General features: G+C 45.1%; 1 protein-coding gene across 1 annotated transcript in view; it reads right to left on the reverse strand.

Annotated features, from left to right (window-relative positions):
- aadat (aminoadipate aminotransferase) overlaps positions 1-19,161 on the reverse strand; it is a 57,906-nt gene that overhangs the window by 21,923 nt on the left and 16,822 nt on the right. Inside the window, 5 exon segments of the mRNA XM_052019392.1 lie at positions 11,174-11,256; positions 14,365-14,430; positions 17,486-17,539; positions 17,541-17,593; positions 17,596-17,695. Coding sequence (XP_051875352.1) covers positions 11,174-11,256; positions 14,365-14,430; positions 17,486-17,539; positions 17,541-17,593; positions 17,596-17,695 — 356 coding nt within the window.

Here is a 19,161-nt window from a genome sequence, read left to right on the forward strand (position 1 = left end):
CTGTTAACTGTGTCCAGGCCCCCATGAAGATCCATAAGACAGATCTGCCCTAGGTTTCCTTTGTTGAAAGAAAACAAGCCCAGCCTATCCAACCTCTCCTCATAGTGACAGTTCTTCAAGCCGGGAAATGTTTGCATCTTTCCTCAAACAGTAATTTATACAGCTATAGCGTGACCTCGCATTCTATGCCTTGGCTATCAAAGTCAAGGATCAAATATTCAAGCCACACTGGCAGAAGCACTATATGAATTCATTCTAAGATTTGGTCAACTATTAACAAATAAAAGTGAATTCAGCTCCTCATCAAAATTTTACATTAATTATTTCAGGTAGAACAATCCAGAGTGAACCTTTCTGCCTTGTCTTGTAGATATTGGTAATTGGTTTATTATCGTCACATGAACCAAGATACAGTGGAAAGCTTCTGTTTGTGTGCCACCCAATCATTCCATACATAAGTACATCAAGGCAGCACTTAAAATGTAAGGCATCAGTTCCCAATCTAACATGCAGCTGTAAGTCACAAGTCAGAGTCCTACAATACAGAAACAGGTCCTTCGGCCCATCAAGTGTGCACTGACCATCAAGCACCATTTTATATTAATCCCATTTTATTCTCCCACATTCCCCTGAACTTTTTCCAGATTTTACCACCCAGCCACACACTAAGGGTATTTTACAGTGGCCAATTAACCTACCAACTTGCATATTTTTGGGATGTGGAAGTACCCACATGGTCACAGGGAGAACATGCAAGTATGCACAGCACACTGTCGGGATTGAACCTGGGTTACTGGGGCTGGGAAGTAGTGGCTCTACTTGCTCCGCCTCTGTGCTGCCCACCGTGATTGAAGAAACTGATCCGGTGCAGTGCAGTGAAGCAGAGACGTTTGCTGAAACAAAACAAAGATATGCTGCTGGAGGAACTCAGCGGGTCAGGCAGCATCCGTGGAGGGAAATGGACAGTCGACGTTTCGGGTCGAGACCTTTCATCTGGGCTGAAAGGTGGTCAGTATGAAGGAGTGGAGCAGGAGCTGGCAAGCGACAGGTGGATTCGGGGTAATAGGCAGATTGAAGGAAGAGTGGAAATGGTGACAGAGACTTGGAGGTGATAGGTGGAGGTGACAAAGGGCTGCCGATGACAGGATCTGATAGGAAAAGGGAGTATTTTTTGTATGGTTAAGTGCTCTTTGAAAAGGCACACATCTTTAGTTCGACATAGAACATAGAACAGTACAGCACAGAACAGGCCCTTCGGCCCACAATGTTGTGCCGACATAGCTATTCCCTCCTACCTACAGAATGCCCAGATCCCTCCATTTTCATCTCATTCATGTGCCCATCCAAGCCCCTCTTAAAAGCCCCCAATGAATTTGCCTCCACCACCCTGTCAGGCAACGCATTCCAGGCATCCACCACTCTCTCAGTAAAAAACCTACCTCCTCTCACCTTAAGTGCATGCCCTCTGGTATTAGATTGCTCAATAATGGGGAAAAAAGACATTGCTTGTCCACCCTATCTATGCCCCTCATAATTTTATACACTTCCAACAGATCGCCCCCCAGCCTCCGCCGCTCCAGAGAAAAGAGCCCAAGTTTGTCCAGCCTCTCCTGATAGCACATGCTCTCTAATCCAGGCAGCATCCTAGTTCTGTTTGTAACGTTCCCTTCACCTGGCCACTCACTGACCATCACTGGTGTTTCTTCTGTCAATGCCTCACTTTTAACATTCTCATTCTGACTTTCACATCCCTCCATAGCCTTCCCCCTCCCTGGCTCTGTGCTGTCCCTTGTCCAACAGCAGATCAGACAGCTTCTGCGGAAAGAGGAACAGTTAATGTTTCACGTCTGGGAGCCTTCCTCAAATGCTGCCTGACCTGCTGAGTGTTTCCAGCATTTTCTGTTTTTATTTCAGATTTCCAACACCTGCAATTTTTTAAATTGTTATTTTGTTCCACTGTTGGTGGCAGTGCCTTCAGGACCTCGGGGGTTATGGACCTACTTTATCAGTGCTACCACTGGGACTAAACTTCTATCATATCTCCACATTTGGCTCAAAGTTCAAATTCTGTTGATAATACTGTAGTGAAATGCCTTAACATGCTTACTTCTGCATAGAACTATGCACTGTTGCATAGTTCTGTACCCTGGACTGCTCTGACTGCTCTGCTTCAGGTCCTCAAGTGCACAAGTACGGTGAGATGCAGGTGCAATGAGAAACTTGCTTGCAGCAGCATCACAGGCACGTAGGTACAGACAACACACAGAACATAAATTATACATAAGTTCTACAAGACAGTGAAGAGAAAACAAGATCGTGCAAAGCATGACATTACAGCAAAAAAAAACATAATTAGAGACAAGTTCATGACTCAGTACAAAACTCCTGCAATCCCTGCCCCGCCTCGTAAAAATGTTGCAAAGGCCCAGTGTTGCGGTTGAGGAAAGAGTTTAAGAAAGTGGTGCAAGGTAAGGCAAAGTGATTTTCTCTTACCAACAGGCTTAACGTCGAAGAACAACATATCAAGTAGGCAAGCTCTGGAGTGGCCATTCTGAGAAGGGCTGTCTCTGAGGTCAAAGTGCTGCGCTTGAGGTCTAAGTGCAAAGGCTTTAACGAGGGAAGCCTCGGCAAGGAGGCTGAGCGGAGACAAGCTGAGTCAAAGTAAGGCCTTTCCTTCATTTTCTTTCTTTGAAGCCAGTAATGGCTTGATAGGCAGTCAGGGGAGTGGCATGTTGTTCCTGTGAAATGTAGGGGATTGGGGAGAGATCACGACGACTATACTTGCAGCTCCTCTCAGACCGCATGGATTGGTTGGAACAGCAGTTGGACTCGTACAGGAGCCAGTAGATAGAAGTTTCAGGGAGGTGGTCACACTGCCTTCACTGCTCTCTGGGGTTAGCAACAACAGCCAAATCAGTAGCACCACTACTGGCTCTGTTGTACAGCTGGGAGGGTCAAAGTCTAGGTGAGTGGTCGTGAGAGGGGACTCTTTAGTCAGGGGCACAGATAGGCGTTTCTGTGGCTGCGAGCAAGATGGTGTGTTGTCTCCCTAGTGCCGCCAGGGTCCAGGATGTTTCTGAGTGGGCACAGGATATTCTGAAAGGGGGGGGTGAGCAGCCAGAGGTCAGGGTCCACATTGGTACCAACGTCATAAGCAGGAAGAGAGATAAGGTCCTGCAGAGAGAATTTAGGAAGTTAGGTAGAAAGGTACAAAGCAGGACCTTTAGGGTTGTAATCTCATGTGCCACATGCTAGTGAGGCCAGAAACAGGAATATAGTACTGTTAAATGTGTGGCTGAGGAGCTGGTGTAGGAAGGAAGGCTTCAGATACCTGGATCGTTGGGCTCTCTTCTAAGGCAGGTGGGACTTGTACAAGGAGGGTAGGTTGTCTCTAAACTGGAGGAGTACCAATATCCTTGCAGGAAGGTTTTTAATGCGACTGTAAATTGGTAAATTAGTTTATTATTGTCACATGTACCAGGGAACAGTGAAAAACTTGTCTTGCATACCATCCACACAGATCAATTCATTACAACTGTGTACTGAGATAGTACAAGGTAAAACAATAACAGAGTGCAGATTAAAGTGTTACAGTGACAGAGAAAGTGCAGTGCAGGTAGATAATAAGGTAGATTGTGAGGTCAAGAGTCCATTTTATCGTACTAGGAAACCGTTCAATAAACTTATAACAGAGGCACAGAAGCTGCCCTTGAGCCTGGTGGTACTGGGAGGGTCTAAACTAGCATGGCAGGGGGTTTGGAACTGGATCAGTAGGTGGAGTGACTGAGGAGGAGGTAGGGGTTAAGTCAAGCAAGTTTAATAGCAAAAATAGGCAGGGCCATGATAAAGAATATGGCAGCAATGATGTACTGAAGTGCTTTTTTAATCTTAATGCAAGGGATAGAAAGGGTCAGGCAGGTGCGCTTACAGCCTGGAACATTAGAGTACATGGAACTATGATACTGTAACCATTACAGAACCTTGGGAAGGACAGGTCTAGCAGCTCCATGTTCCAGATGTTTTAGATGTGACAGAGAGGGATGTAAAAGAGGTGGGGGAGTTGCATTACTGATTAGGGAGAATGTTATGGCTGCACTAAGAAAGTATATGTTGGAGGGTTCATCCAGTGAGGCCAAATGGTTAGAACTCAATGATAAGAAAGATGCAATCACTATGATGGGCTATAGGCCTCCCAATAGCCAGCAGGAGCTAGAGGAACAGATGTGCATGCAGACCATGGAAAGACGCAAAAACAGCAGGGTTACTGTAGTAGGTGATTTTAACTTCCCCAATATTGACTGGGACTCCCTTAGTGCTAGGGGCTTAGACGGGGCAGAATTTGTTAGGTGCATTCAGAAAGGTTTCATGAAACATTATGTAGATAGTCCAACTAGGGATAGGGCCATACTAGACCTTGTACTGGGGAATGAGCCTGGCCATGTGATTGAAGTTTCAATGGGGGAGCATTTTGAGAACAGTGACCATAATTCTGTAAGTTTTAAGACAGTTATGGATAGGGATAAGTCTGGTCCTTGGGTGAAGGTGCTAAATTGGGGGGTTGCTAATTACAACGATATCAGACAATAATTAGAAAAAGTAGATTGGGGGCGGCTGTTTGAGGTTAAATCCTCATTGAACACGTGGGAGTCTTTTAAAGGCCTGTTGATTGGAGGATAAAAGATAAGGATGGCAGGGTTTGGGAACCCTTGGCAAGTAGGATTAAGGAGAATCCATATTAGGAGCAAGAAGATAGCTAGGGAAAGGGTAGGTTGACTCAGGAAGAAAGGAGGGAATATACGCGTGGAGCCAGAGAAAGTGGGTGAGGTTCTTAATGAGTGCTTCATGTTGGTATTCACCAAGGAGAAGGACATACATGATTGTGAGATCAGGGAGGGGTATGTTGATATTGTAGGGCACATCGATATTAGGAAAGAGGAGGTGTTAGGTCCCCTGAAAAACATTGTGGATGTCCCTGGGGCCTGATGGGATCTATCTCGGGATACTGAGGGAGGCAAGGGAGGAGATTGCTGGGGGCTCGACAGAGATCTTTATATCCTCTTTAATCATGGGTGAGGTCCCAGAAGACTGGAGTATAGCCAATGTTGCTTCTTTATTTAAGATGGGCAACAGGGACAAACCAGGATATTATAGGCCTGTGAGCCTTACATCAGTGGTAGGGAAATTATTGAAAAAGATTCTTAGGGAAAGGATTTACTATCATTTGGAAAAGCATGGACTTCTAGGGGTGGTCAGCATGGCTTTATGCATGGGAGGTCTTGTCTCACAAATTTGATTGAGGTTTTTGAGGAAGTGACAAAGATGATTGATTACATTAGGGCAGTGGATGTTGCCTACATGGACTTCAGTAAAGCATTCGACAAGGTCCGTCACGGTAGGGTGGTCCAGAAAATTAAACTGATGGGATCCATGGTGTTGGTAAATTGGATCCAAAACTGGATTGGTCGTAGAAGACAGAATGTAGTGGTACAGGGGTGTTTTTCTGACTGGAGGTCTATGACCAGTGGTGTTCAGCGAGGATCACTGCTGGGAGCTCAATGATTTAAACGGAAATCAGGTGGTCTGATTAGTAACACAAGACACAATAGCGACTGCAGATGCTGGAAATCTGGAGCAACACACAAGATGCTGGAGGAACTCAGCAGGTCAGGCAGCATCCGTGGAGGGATATTAATAGTCTACATTTCAGGCCGAGAATGTTCATCAGGACTGGCTAGTAGGTGACACAAACATTGGTGGAGTTATGGATAGTGAGGAAGGTTGTCAAGGGATACAGCAGGATGTAGATCTGTTGGAGAGGTGAGCAGAGAAATGACAGATGGAGTATAATCCGGACAAGTGTGAAGTGTTGCACATTGGGAGGTCAAATGCAAGATGGATGTACACAATAAATGGCAGCACATTTAGGGACACTGATGTACAGAGGGATCTTCGGATGCAAGTCAAAGCTCCCTGAAAGTGGCAACACAAGTGCATAGGGTGGTAAAGGAGGTGTATGGCATGCTTGCCTTCATTGGTCGGAGCAATGAGTATAAAAGTTGGCAAGTCATGTTGCAGCTGTACAATACCTTGGTTAGGCTACATTTGCATGCAGTTCTGGTTGCCACACTACGGAAATGATGTGGAGGCTTTCTAGAGGGTGCAGAAGAGGTTTACCTGGAGGCTGCCTGGATTAGACGGTATGAGCTATAAGGAGAAGTTGGACAAACTTGGGTTATTCTCTCTGGAGTGCCGGAGGCTGAGGGGAGATCTGATAGAAGTTTATAAGATTATAAGAGGCATAGATAGTCTTTTACCCAGGGTAGAAATGTCAAATACTGGAAGTCATTGGTTTAAGGTGAGAGGGAGGAAGTTTAAAGGAGATTTGCAATTTTTTGTTTTAAACGCAGAGAGTGGTCGATGCCTTGAACACACTGCCAGGGGTAGGGGTGGAAGCAGATACGTTGGTAACGTTTAAGAGACAGTTAGACATATGACCAGGCAGGGAATGGAGGGATATGGACCAGGTGCAGGCAGATGGGATTAGTTACTTTGGCATCATGGATGGTGCAGACATTGTGGGCCGAAGGGCCTGTTCCTGTGCTGTACTTTTCTGTTTCCAGTAACCACCAGGTTTAGCTCCTTCCCCTTTCTCTGTCTCTGCTAAATACTGTACACACTGAAGCAGCACAAGTGAAACCTCTTCCGGTGTTGTAATGACTTGGAAACTTAAAGAGGAACCAGACATTGTCCTCAAAATTTAAGGAAGCTAACGGTTATTATGAAGCGGATTCTTCTGTATATTAATCCATTTGGCTCATTGTACCTGTGCTGACCTTGAATGATTAGTCCCAGTTCACTGTTTAATATTGCTAATAATCTTGCAACATTTCCTTTTTCAAATAGGAATCTAATTCCTGAAAGTTATTGCTGAATTTGCTTCCCCCACCATTTCAGGAAGCACATACCAAATCTAAACAACCCTCTTGCAACATCTGCTTCCCTTCTCTCACTGGTGGAAATAGAAGGTCCCCACTTACACTTTCCAAACTCATCAAAATCAATAGACACCATGATTTACACCCATCTCTGTGGCTGAAATTGTCCACGGTGAAAGTCTCCATTCTATTCCAACTCTCAAGCCACTCTCTTTCCCATGGAACCTTGTTGCCATAGCAACAATTATACAGCGTTCTTGTCTTGCCCATTTTAAGTTAACATTGATCAGAGGTTTTCTATTTTCCTTTAACAAGGTCATGTACATGAGTGTCACCCTGGTATTGTCAATCAATACTGAACAGATTTTCACTATGCAGTGTCTGCAGTGTCTCTGAGGTCCTTTTATTAATGTACCTTCACAAAATGATAGAGATTTATTGTCCCAGAAAGAGGCCCTTCCACCCATTATATCTTTGTTGAATGGTAAAGGTTGTTATAGGAATCCCATTTCCCAGTTCTTGGCCTGTAGCCTTGCATGTTATGGTACATCAAGTGTTCCTCTAGCTTGTTTATAATGTGCTGAGGGTTCCACTACTCTTTCAGATTGTGAGTTCCTTCCCTCTATTCCTTTCCTTAAATCTATGCTCTATGCTTTCAGACCTCTCTAAAAAGGAAAGCAGATCCTACCTGTTCATCCTCTCTAGGAACTCGATAATTTTACAAATACCAGTTAAATCATCTCCTTTGACAAAGTTTGCTTCAAGCTCCTGGGTGTCAACATCTCAGAATAACTATCCTGGGCCCAGCACATAGATGCAACCATGAAGAAGGTGCACCAATGTCTCTACTTTCTTAAGGAGATTTGGCACATCATCTGCAGATTTACAGTGGAAAGCATTCTGACTGGCTGCATCTCGGCCTGGTATGGAAACTCAATGCACAGGAACACAAGAGGCTACAGAGAGTGGTGGACTCAGCCAGTTCCATCACAGGTACAGCTCTCCCCAGCATTGACGACATCTACAGGAGGCGATGTCTCAGGAAGGCAATATCATCAAGGACCCCCACCATCTGGGCCATGCCCTCTTCTCATTGCTGCCATCAGGCAGGAGGTACAAAAGCCTGAAGACCCACACCTCAAGGTTCAACAACAGCTTCTTCCCCATTGCCATCAGATTCTTGAACTGACCTGAAAAACCCTAATTCTACCGCGGACTATATTTCCCTCAACTTGCACTAACGTCATTATGTTTATTTTGTCATGTATAATTTACGTTAATTTATGTACGTCATGATTGTAATGTACTGTGCTGCTACTACAGAAAGACAATTTTCATGGCATTTACACCTGGGTATGTATGCCCATGGCAATAAACTTGAACTTGTCAGTGATAAAACTAATAGGTCATCTGATGCATCAGGCAATTCTTACACCATGTGTGGCCTGTCCTCTCATTGAAGAAACCCGACCCATTTCTTCTTCTTCGGCAGTCTCTTGGGATTGGGGCTGACTGGTTTGCTGGGTCCTGAGGTGATTGGTGAGGCCAATTTGAGAGCTGCAAACTCTTCCACAGATGGAGCAGGAGGCAACTGATGGGGCATACGGGTGGGTAGTTTGTGAGGTGGTGCACTCATCCTGCTACTTACGCGGGGCTTCTGTGTGCTCTTGATGTACGGCCTCGAGGTTCTCGACACCATCTCAATGCTCCTCCTCCACTCTGAGCAGGTATGGGCTAAATATTCCCACACACAAAATATTCCTTCCTTCCACTACTGGCACACAGTGGCTGCAGTATCATCTACAAAATCCACTGCAGTTACTTGCCCAGGCTACTGTAACCTCTCAAAGGTGTGCTCTTGGCTAACAAAGGTTGCTGATATATGAGAACACCTCCACCTACAGATTCCCTTTCAAGTTGCCCACCATTTTGATTTCGAAATATATCTCTGATGCAATGATTAAAAAAAAGTAAGTTTTTAATGCTTACACAACTTCAGTATGTACCATCTACAAAATCCACTGCAGTTACTTGGTCAGGCTACTTTGACAACACTTTGGACAGGCATGGTAGTGTAGCGGTTAGCATAATGCTATTACAGCGCCAGTGACCTGGGTTCAATTCCAGCCACTGTCTGTAAGGAGTTTGCACGTTCTCTCCGTGTTTGCGTGGGTTTCCTCTGGGTGCTCTGGTTTCCTCCCATATTCCAAAGATGTACGGGTTAGGAAGTTGTGGGCATGCTACATTGGCGCCGGAAGCGTGGCGACACTTATGGCCTGCCCCCAGAACACTCTACGCAAAAGATGCATTTCATTTTGTGTTTTGATGTACATGTGACTAATAAAGCTATCTTATCATTGGCATCGCAGGTAGACAGGGTCGTGAAAAAGGCGTTTAGCATGCTGGCCTTCATCAGTCAGGGCATTGAGTATAGAAGTTGAGACATTATGTTGTAATTGTACAAGTCAGTGGTGAGGCTGTGCTTGGGAGTATTGTGTACAGTTTGTGTCACCCTATTATAGCAAAGATGTGATTAAGCTAGAAAGAGTGTAATGAAGATTTATGTGAATGTTGCCAGGAATCGAGGGCCTGAGTTATAGGGAGAGGTTGGGCAGGCCTGGACTTTATTCCTTGGAGCGTAGAAAACTAAGGCATGACCTTACAGAGATGTATAAAATCATGAGGGGCATAGAGCAATACAGCACAGATACAGGCCCTTCGGCCCAACAAGTCCATGCTGACAATGGTGCCCACCCAGCTAGACTCAATTTCCTGCGTTCAGCCCATATCCCTCTAAGCCCCACCTCTCCACGTACCTATCCAAGTGCTTTTTAAATGATACTATTGTACCTGCCTCAGCCACTTCCTCTGGCAGCTCATTCCATACACTTACCACTCTCTGCATGAAAAAGTTGCCCCTAAGGTCCCTTTTAAACCTTTCCCCTCTCAGCCCAAATCTATGCCCCCTAGTTTTGGACTCCCTGGGGAAAAGACTCTTACCTTCCACCTTATCTATGCCTCTTATAATTTTAAACATTTCTATAAGGTTGCCCCTCATTCTTCCTACATTCCAAGGAATAGACCCAGCCTGGCCAACCTCTCCCTGTAACTCAGGCCCTCTAGTCCTAGCAACATCTCATAAATCTTCTCTGCACCCTTAGCAATTTAATGTCTTTCCTATAACAGGGTGAACAAAACTTTACACAGTACTCCAAGTGTGGCTTCACCAACGACTTATACAAATACAACATAATGCCCCAACTCCTACTGTATACCCAATGCCCTGATTTATGAAGGCCAGTGTGCTAAATACCTTTTTCACCATTCTGTCTACTTGTGACGCTGCTTTCAACGAACTATGCACTTGTACTCCCAGGTCCCTCTGTTCCATTACACTCCCTGGTCCCCTCCCTTATTCTACTACAAGTCCTATGTTGGTTTGACTTTCCAAAATGCATCACCTCACACTTATCTGTATTGAAATCCATTTGCCACTCCTCGGCCCACTTCCCTAACTGATCAAGATCCCTCTGTAGTCTATGATAACCTTCTTCATTATCAACACCACCTCCTAATTGTTTGGCACCCCAGAGACAGGGTGAATGCACACTGGCTTTTTCCTAGGGAAAGGGAACCAAAAATGAGAGGGCATAGGTTGAAGGTGAGAGGGGAAAGATTAAAAAGGGACTCGAGGGGCAACTTCCTCATGCAGAGGGTGGTGCGTATATGGAACGAGCTGCCAGAGGAAGTGGTTGAAGCAGGTATAACAACAACATTTAAAAGGCATTTGGACAGGTACATGGATGGGAAAGGCTTAGAGGGATATGGGTCAAATGCAGGCAAATGGTACTAGCTGAGGTGGGCACCTTGGTCGGCAGGGACCAGTTGGGATGAAGGGCCCGTTCCTGTGCTGTATGACCTCCCAAACTTGCTATCTCTACCACCATGGAGAACAAGTTCAGAAGGTGCATGGGAACACCACCATCTGCAGGTTCCCCTCCAAATGTCACACCAGTTTGACATGGAAGTATCTCGCTGGTCCTTCATCTTCACTGGGTCCAAGTCCTGGAACTTCCCACCCAACAGTACTGTGAAAGCACCTTCACCAGTAAGACTGCAGGGATTCCGAAAGGTGGCTCACCATGATTGGGATGGGCAATAAATGCTTGCGAGCAAAGCCCAGATCCCAACAAACTAATAAATACTACGTAAAAACAGAGGAAAATAAACACCCTTACCCTGAAGACAAGATCTTGGAGAAGGAATCTGTCCTGATTACCCGACCATCAATGTCAAAAGAAAGGAATGATGGAGCCCAAGGCTGCAAATGAAATGAGAAACACAGTGATGATCAGTTTTACAATGTATCAGTGGCTGGCACTCTTTGAGCCGGATGACTGTGAGTTTGAGTCCCAGTCCAGAGACTTATCCCCAGTATGATAAGATGGGCTTTTGACCTCACAATCTACCTTGTTCTGACCTTGCATCTTACTGTCTACTTGCACTGCACTGTCTCTGCAACTGTAACACTTTATTCTGCATTCTGTTATTGTTTTCCCTTGTACTACCTCAATGCACTGTTGTAATGAATTGATCTGTATGGACGGTATGCAAGACAAGTTTTTCACTGTACCTTGGTACATGTGACAATAATAAACCAATTAATAAACCAATTACTTGGACACAAACAAACTAGGCAAATGAACCAGGGGCTGGCTAGACTAGAAATACTCAGCAGGTTAGGCAGCATCTGTGGAAAGAGAAGTAGATGCAATGTTTCTGTTCAAAGACCTTTCTTGAGGGCAGGGAGAGAAAGATTATGAAAGTAATTTTAGAGTTTATAGAGTTGTACAGCACAGAAATGGGCTCTTTGGTCCACCACATCCACATTGACCTTTTTGCCCAGCTACATTAATCCTATTGCCTGCATTAGGACCATATCCTTCAAGTCACGTCATGTCAAGTTGAGCTTATTGTCACATGCACAAGTACGGCAAGGTACAGGTACAATGAAAATCTTGCCTGCAGCAGCAAGCCGGGTACCTAGGTTCAGACAGCACACAGAACATAAATTATACAAGACAGTGAAGGAAAAGACTGTGCAAAACAAGACATTAGTGCAAACAAACCACAATCAGAGACAAGTCCATGATAGTGCAAGAGATGGTCTATAGTGTTCCATTGCTGAGGTGGGGTGAGGTTTGTGCAGGTCAGTTCAAGAACCTGTTGTAAGAAACGATTGTAGAAAAATAGCTGTTCCTGAACCTATTCTGTTTTAAGCTACAGAGAAGGAAGGTCAAAGACTGGAAAGGAAAGAGAAATCACAGAGCGTAAACAAAGCAAAAGAGACAGGCAGAAATCCCACCAGAAGTCTGATGAGAACTATTTCAAGGTTGGCGTTCCTGGAAGAGCATGTTGAATGACATGCTGCACTATCAGGAGTGTGCCTTTCGGATGAGGAAACCCTTGTCCACTCTCGCAAGGATCTCACAGAAGAGCTGGAGAGCTTTTGCTAATGCAGCCTCCAGATTTCAGCATCTGCAGTCTTGCGTCTCCAGTTTTCCCTGATGCTCTGGCCAATAGTTCTTTCTCAATCGACACTTCCAGATTATTTGGCCTGTTTGTACGAGGTGGATATGTGCAGATTGGCTTCCAAGATCATTACAACAGTGACAACCTTCCACTTGACTGCACAGTGGTACAGCTAGTAGAGTGACTCAGTGCTGTCAGTGTGGAGTTTGCATGTTCTCCCTGTGACCGCGTGAGTTTCCTCTGGGTGCTCCGATTTCCTCACACATCCCAAAAATGTGTGGGTTGGGAGGTTAATTGGCCACTGTAGATTGCCCCCAATATTATGTAGGTGTGTGGTAGATTCTGGGGCAAGTTAGAACAGTACAGCACGATAGGCACTTCAGCCCATGATATTATGTCAGACTAATTAAAACTAGTAAGTAAAAGCCTAATTAACCTAGTCCTTTCTGCCTGCACATGGTCCCATATCCCTCCATTCTCTGCATATTCATGTGCCTATCTAAGAGCCTCTTAAAGACCTCCATTGTATCTGTCTCCACCACCATCCCTGGCAGCGCATTGCAGGCACCCACCGCTCCCTGTGTAACAAAACTTGCCCCACACATCTCCTTTGAACTTTCCTCCTCTCACCTTAAATGCATGTATTCTAGTATTAGATGTTTCACCCCTGAGAAAAAGATACTGGCTGTCTACTCTATCTATGCCTCTCATAATCTTATAAACCTCTATCAGGTCTCCCCTCAGCCTCCGCCGCTCCAGAGAAAACAAACCAAGTTTGTCCAGCCTCCCCTTTTTGCAGATGCCCTGTAGTTCAGGCAGCCTCCTGATAAATCTCTTCTGCACCCTCTCCAAAGCCTCCACATCCTTCCTATAATGGAGCAACCAGAATTGAATGCATACTTCAGATGTGGCCCAACCAGTTTTGTTGGCCCAACAACATAACTTCCTGACTCTTGAACTTGATGCCTTGACTAATGAAACCAAGCATGCCAAACACCTTCTTTACCACCTATCGACTTGTGCAGCCAGCTGACGGGAACGTGGGGAGAATACAATGGGTTAGGGTGTGTGCCATGCAACTCATTCCCAAAAGAAGTGATTGAAGCATATACGCTAGCAGCATTTAAGTAGCCTTTGCACTGTACTGCTGCCACAAAACAACAAATTTATCATCACATAGGTCAATGAAAATAAATCTGATTCTGACAGGGCAGGGGTATGGCAGGGAATGAAGGGATATGGACCACGTGCGGGCAGATGGGATTAGTTTGGATTGGGATCATGGTCGGCACGGATGCCGTGGGCTGAAGCACTTGTTCCTGTGCTGTACTGTTCAATGGTTGATGCCTCCTGCAATGGCTGAGCTAAGGCACTCAGCTGAAGGGCAATTAGGGATGGACAATAAATGCTGGCTTTTCCAATTAGGTGTAGATCTTGAGATATGAATAAATGAAAAAGAAAATTTTTTGGAGAGCAGACAGAACATGGCACTGTTGATGATGCCATCTTTTGAATGAGATACCAAACAGACGATTCACCAGTCCACTCAGATGGATTTGAAAGATCCCCACCAATACTACAATGAAGAACAGGGGAACCCTCCTGTGTTCTGATCAGTATTTAACCCTCAACTAAAACATATCACTGCTGCTTTTTGGGAGCTTGCTGTCTGTCAATTCTCATATCTTGTACAAGCTATAAAAATGGTTCTGATGAAGGGTCTCCAACCTGAAATGTTAAACTTTTTGTTTCTTTCTCCACAGATGCTGCCTGACCTACTGAGTGTTTCCAGCATTTCCTGTTTTTATATAAAAAGATTTCATTGGCTGCAAACGGCCATGGGACTTAAAGTAGTCCAAAAAGATGCTGAATAAATGCAAACGTTTTGATATTTTACCTTTTCAAACTGCAGGAAGAAATAAGGGTCATCTTCAATTATCAGTAAATCATATTTTCTGGCAATCTGCAAAGAAACAACAGCATAGGTTAGAATTTATCCAGTGAAAGGACTTTCTCTCTATCGTATCTGCTCTGTGGTGCAAATAGTTCCTCTATTTTAGAACAGTTTCACCTTCCAACCATGAGGTTATCACTTAAAATATGAAATACAGCACACTTATGGGATTGCACACTGGAGCATTAGGTAGAGAGTACAATGTGCACACACTATTGTAATCCCACATTTAATGCTGCTGACGCAAGGAGAATTTACGCCCCAGCTTTTTAAAATACGTCAGTAAGGTTGTGAGGGACAATGTCATGAATCAAGAAGGGGAAGGTCAGGGAAAGAAGGCGGAGAGAGGCGATGGCAGATGAGCTCTATCAGCAGGAGGCAATTGGTAGCCCATTCCAGGCATCTACCACTCTCTGTGTAAAACACTTTTCCCCACACAGCTCCTTTAAACTTCCCCTTCTCACCTTAAATGCACGTCCTCTAGCACTTGACATTTCTACCCTGGGAAAAAGATTCTGACTGTCTACCCTATCTACGCCTCATAATCTTATAAACTCCTATCAGGTCTCCCCCTCAGCCTCCGATGCTCTAGAGAAAACAAGATATCTTTGTTTGTCACACATACATCGAAGCAGACAGTGAAATGCGTCTTTTTGTGTTACTGAGAATATGCTGGGGGCAGCCCGCAAGTGCTGCCACTCTTTCGGCGCCAACATAGCATGCCCACAACCTGTACATCTTGGAATGTGGAAGGAAATCGGAGCACCCAGAGGAAACCCATGCAGACACACAGAAAGAACGTACAAACTCCTTAAAGACAGTGGCGGGAATTGAACCCGGGTCGCTGGCGCTGTAATAGCGTTACGCTAACCGCTACACTACCGTGCCACCAAAGTTTGTCCAACCTCTCCTTAAAGCTCATACCCTCTAATCTAGGCAGCATCCTGGTAAACCTCTTCTGCACCCTCTCCAAAGCCTCCACATCCTTCCTGTAATGGAGCGATCAGAATTGCACACTATACTCCCAGTGCAGCCTAACCAGAGTTTTATACAGCTGCAATTAGAGTACCTTTCTGTAGAAGTGCAGAATGGAGGGGGTGAGCAAGAATAGAGGGAGGCAAGGGAAGCGGAGGGTTTGGGCTGGCGGTATGCAACAGAGAAGGAAGATCTGGCAGCAGTGGATGTGTTTGGAAAACGATGTCTGTATAGAAGTAGGTGCTGTGCTCATACCTTTGTGGTATGTGGAAACACATACCTCTGTGTGAATAGCACCATCATGCACTGAACCAGACTATCTACAACACTGGTGTCATTTTTAACCTTGAAATAAGTTTCATTTTGTACTGTAACAACACAGGAGGCAATTTGACCCATCAGGACATACTGGCTACTGGGTAGCAATCTCATCAGTCTCATTCCTCTCTCCTTATTCCCCTGTACTCCTGCAATTTGTTCTCCCTTTTTCAAGCCCATCCACTTTGATTCTTTTTGCTGTTAACCTACACTAAATGGGTAACTTATCGCAGGCAGTTAGCTTACCAGCAAGTCTTTCGGCTGTGGGAGGCAAACAGTTGCACCGGGGGAAACCCACGCTGGTCACAGGGAGAATGCACAAACTCCACATAGACAGCACTGGGGATTGAACCTGGGTCCTTGGCACAACCCGCCTGCACCATGTCTCATTACAGAGACCACATCCAGATGTTAATTTGTAATTGGTAATTGCTTTATATTGTCACGTGTAACAATATTTCAGTGAAGAGGTTTTGTCTGCGTGCCATCCAGACAGATCATTCCATACACAAGTAGACTGAGGTATTAAAAAGGTAAAAAAAAGCAGAATGCAGAATATAATGTTACACTTACAGAGAAAGTGCAGTGCAGGCAGACAAATAAAGTGCAAGGGCTGTGACAAGATAAGATTGGAGAGTTCAAGGGTTCATCTTAGAATACAAGTGGTCCGTTCAAGAGTCCTTTATAGCAGCAGAATAGAAGTTGTCGTTGGAAAAAAATAGTTTCCCCTCCAGCATCTGTTCTCCCTGAATGATTTTGCTTATTTGATCCGAGTACGTGGAATAGTAGAAAGGTCATTGCTTTGTAGGGGCAGTTGGAAGGGAAGCATTGAAACCTTTAGGAAGGTGCAAGTACATAGAAAACAGAGCAGTACAGCAGGAAACAGGCCATTCGGCCCACAATGCTGTGCTGTACTGTCCTCTGTACTTGCACCTTCCTAAAGGTTTCAATTGCTTTCCTTCCAACTAATTAAACATCTTACTAATTGCTTCTGCTTACACAATGTCCATATCCCTCCAATCTCTGCACATTCTGTGCCTAAGAGCCTCTTAAATGCCTCTATTGTATTTGCCTCCACCAGCACCCGTGGCAGCGCATTCCAGGCACCCACCACTCTCTGTGTGAAAAAACTTGCTCTGCACATCTCCTTAGTTGAGAGCATCCTGACTGGATGCATCACAGCCTGGTATGGAGCCTCAATGTACAGGATCTCAAGAGGCTGCAGAGGGTATAGGCTCAGCCAGCTCCATCACGGGCACAACCCTCCCCACCATCGAGGACATCTTCAAGAGGCGGTGCCTCAAGAAGGTGGCTTCTATACATAAGGACCCTCACCATCGGGGACACGCCCTCTTCTCATTACTACCATCAGGGAGGAGGTACAGGAGCCTGAAGACCCGAACTCAACGATTCAGGAACAGCTTCTTCGCCTCCACCATCAGATTTCTCCCTTCTCCCATCAGACAGAAGATACAAAAGCTTGAGAACACTTACCACCATGCTCAAGGACAACTTGTATCCTGCTGTTATAAGACTATATTTATTTGTGTAATTTATATATTATGTCTTGCACTGTACTGCTGCCGCAAAACAACACATTTCACATCATACATCAGTGATAACAATTCTGATTCTGATACCCCCTCTCGCCTTAAATGCATATCCTCTAGTATTAAACATTACGACCCTGGGAAAAAATACTGGCCATCTACTCTATCTATGCCTCTCAGAATCTTATGATTAGAGTCTGGTAACATTACAATTGCCTTACCTGATACACCTCCTTCTTCCTCTCAGCTGTCATGGAGGCTCCGGTTGGGTTTTCCGCCATTTGGAATTGTGTACAGAATTTTCGGGATACCAGAGCTGGGATTCTCACATCCTCTGGGTTCCATCTTGAGAGGACATCGGACAGGGATTGGGGAATCATCCCGTATTGATCACTTGAGATGGTGAGGAGCTTGCAACCTAGTGGTTGGAGCTACACAAGAAAACAAAAGATAATGAGCGCTCTTTATTATAATAAAACCAGAAACTGCTGGCGATACTCTGAAGGTCAGGCAGCATCTGTGGAGGGGAAAAGCTGACTCAATGTTTCATAGCAGAAGAAATATGAGCAGGACAAGGGCATATGGTCCTACAAACCTACTGCACTATTCAGTAAGATCTTCTACCTCAGTATCACTTTCTACCACTATCCCTTTTGTATTGAATGAACACAATGAATCCCTTCTACAGCCCTCTGGGGTAGAGATTCCAAGGACAAAGGGAAAAGCAATAACAGAATGCAGAATATAGTGAAGGTTCCTGGCCCGAAACATTGACCTCAGATGCTGGAATCTAGATGAAAAACACATTGTTGCTGGAGGAACCCAGCAGGCCAGGCAGCATCTGTGGAGAAAAGCAGGTGGTCAATGTTTCAGGCCAGAAACCTTCTTCAGGACTGAAGATAGGAAAAGGGGAAGCCCAACATACCGGAGGGAAAAGCAGAGGAGTGATAGGTGGACAATAAGGTGCAAATATACATTGAAAGATCAAGAGTTCATTTTAATCGTATAAGGGGTCTGTTCAAGAGTCTTATAACAGCATGTTAGAAGCTGTCCTTGAGCCTAGTGGTAGGTGTTTTCAAGCTTTTGTATCTTCTGCCCAATTGGGGGTGGGGGGGTGGGGGGGAAGACAAGAGAGAATGTCTGGGGTGGGAGGAGTCTTTGATTATGCTGGCTGCTCTTCCAAGGCAGCAAGAAGTGTAAACACATTGCATGGAGGGGAGGCTGGTTTTCATGATGGATTGGGCTGGGTCCACAACTCTCTTCAATTTCTTGTGGTCTTGAGCAGAGCAGTTGCCACACCAAGCTGTGATACATTCTATGGTGCACCTATAAAAGCTGGGGAGGGTCAATGCAGACATGCCAAATTTCCTTAGCCTTCTGAGAAAGTAAAGGCACTGGTGTGCTTTCTTGGCCATAGCATCTATGTGGTTGGATTGGACATTGACTGGAACGTAGGAGATCGAGGGGTGACCTGATAGAGGTGTACAAGATCATGAGGGGCATAGACAGGGTTAAAGCACATAGTCTTTTTCCCAGGGAGGGGAACAGGGCATAGGTTTAAGATCAGAGGTGAGAGATTTAAAAAGGGCATCGGGGCAGCTTCTTCACGCAAAGGGTGGTGTGTATTTGGAATAAGCTGCCAGAAATACTAGTTGAAATTTTTAAATTAAATTTTTTTAAAATTTTATTTACAGCGTGGTAACAGGCCCTTCCGGCCCAACGAGTCCACGCTGCCCATTTTAAACCCAATTAACCTACCCGTCCGTCTTTGCAATGTGGGAGGAAACCGGAGCAACATTTAAAAGCCACCTAGACAAGTACATGGGTACAAGAGGTTTAGAGGGGTATGGGCCAAACATGGGCAGATGGGACTAGCTTGCTGGGCAACACATGGACC

This window comes from Pristis pectinata, chromosome 7 (genome assembly GCF_009764475.1).
Source record: "Pristis pectinata isolate sPriPec2 chromosome 7, sPriPec2.1.pri, whole genome shotgun sequence".
NCBI lineage: Eukaryota > Metazoa > Chordata > Chondrichthyes > Rhinopristiformes > Pristidae > Pristis > Pristis pectinata.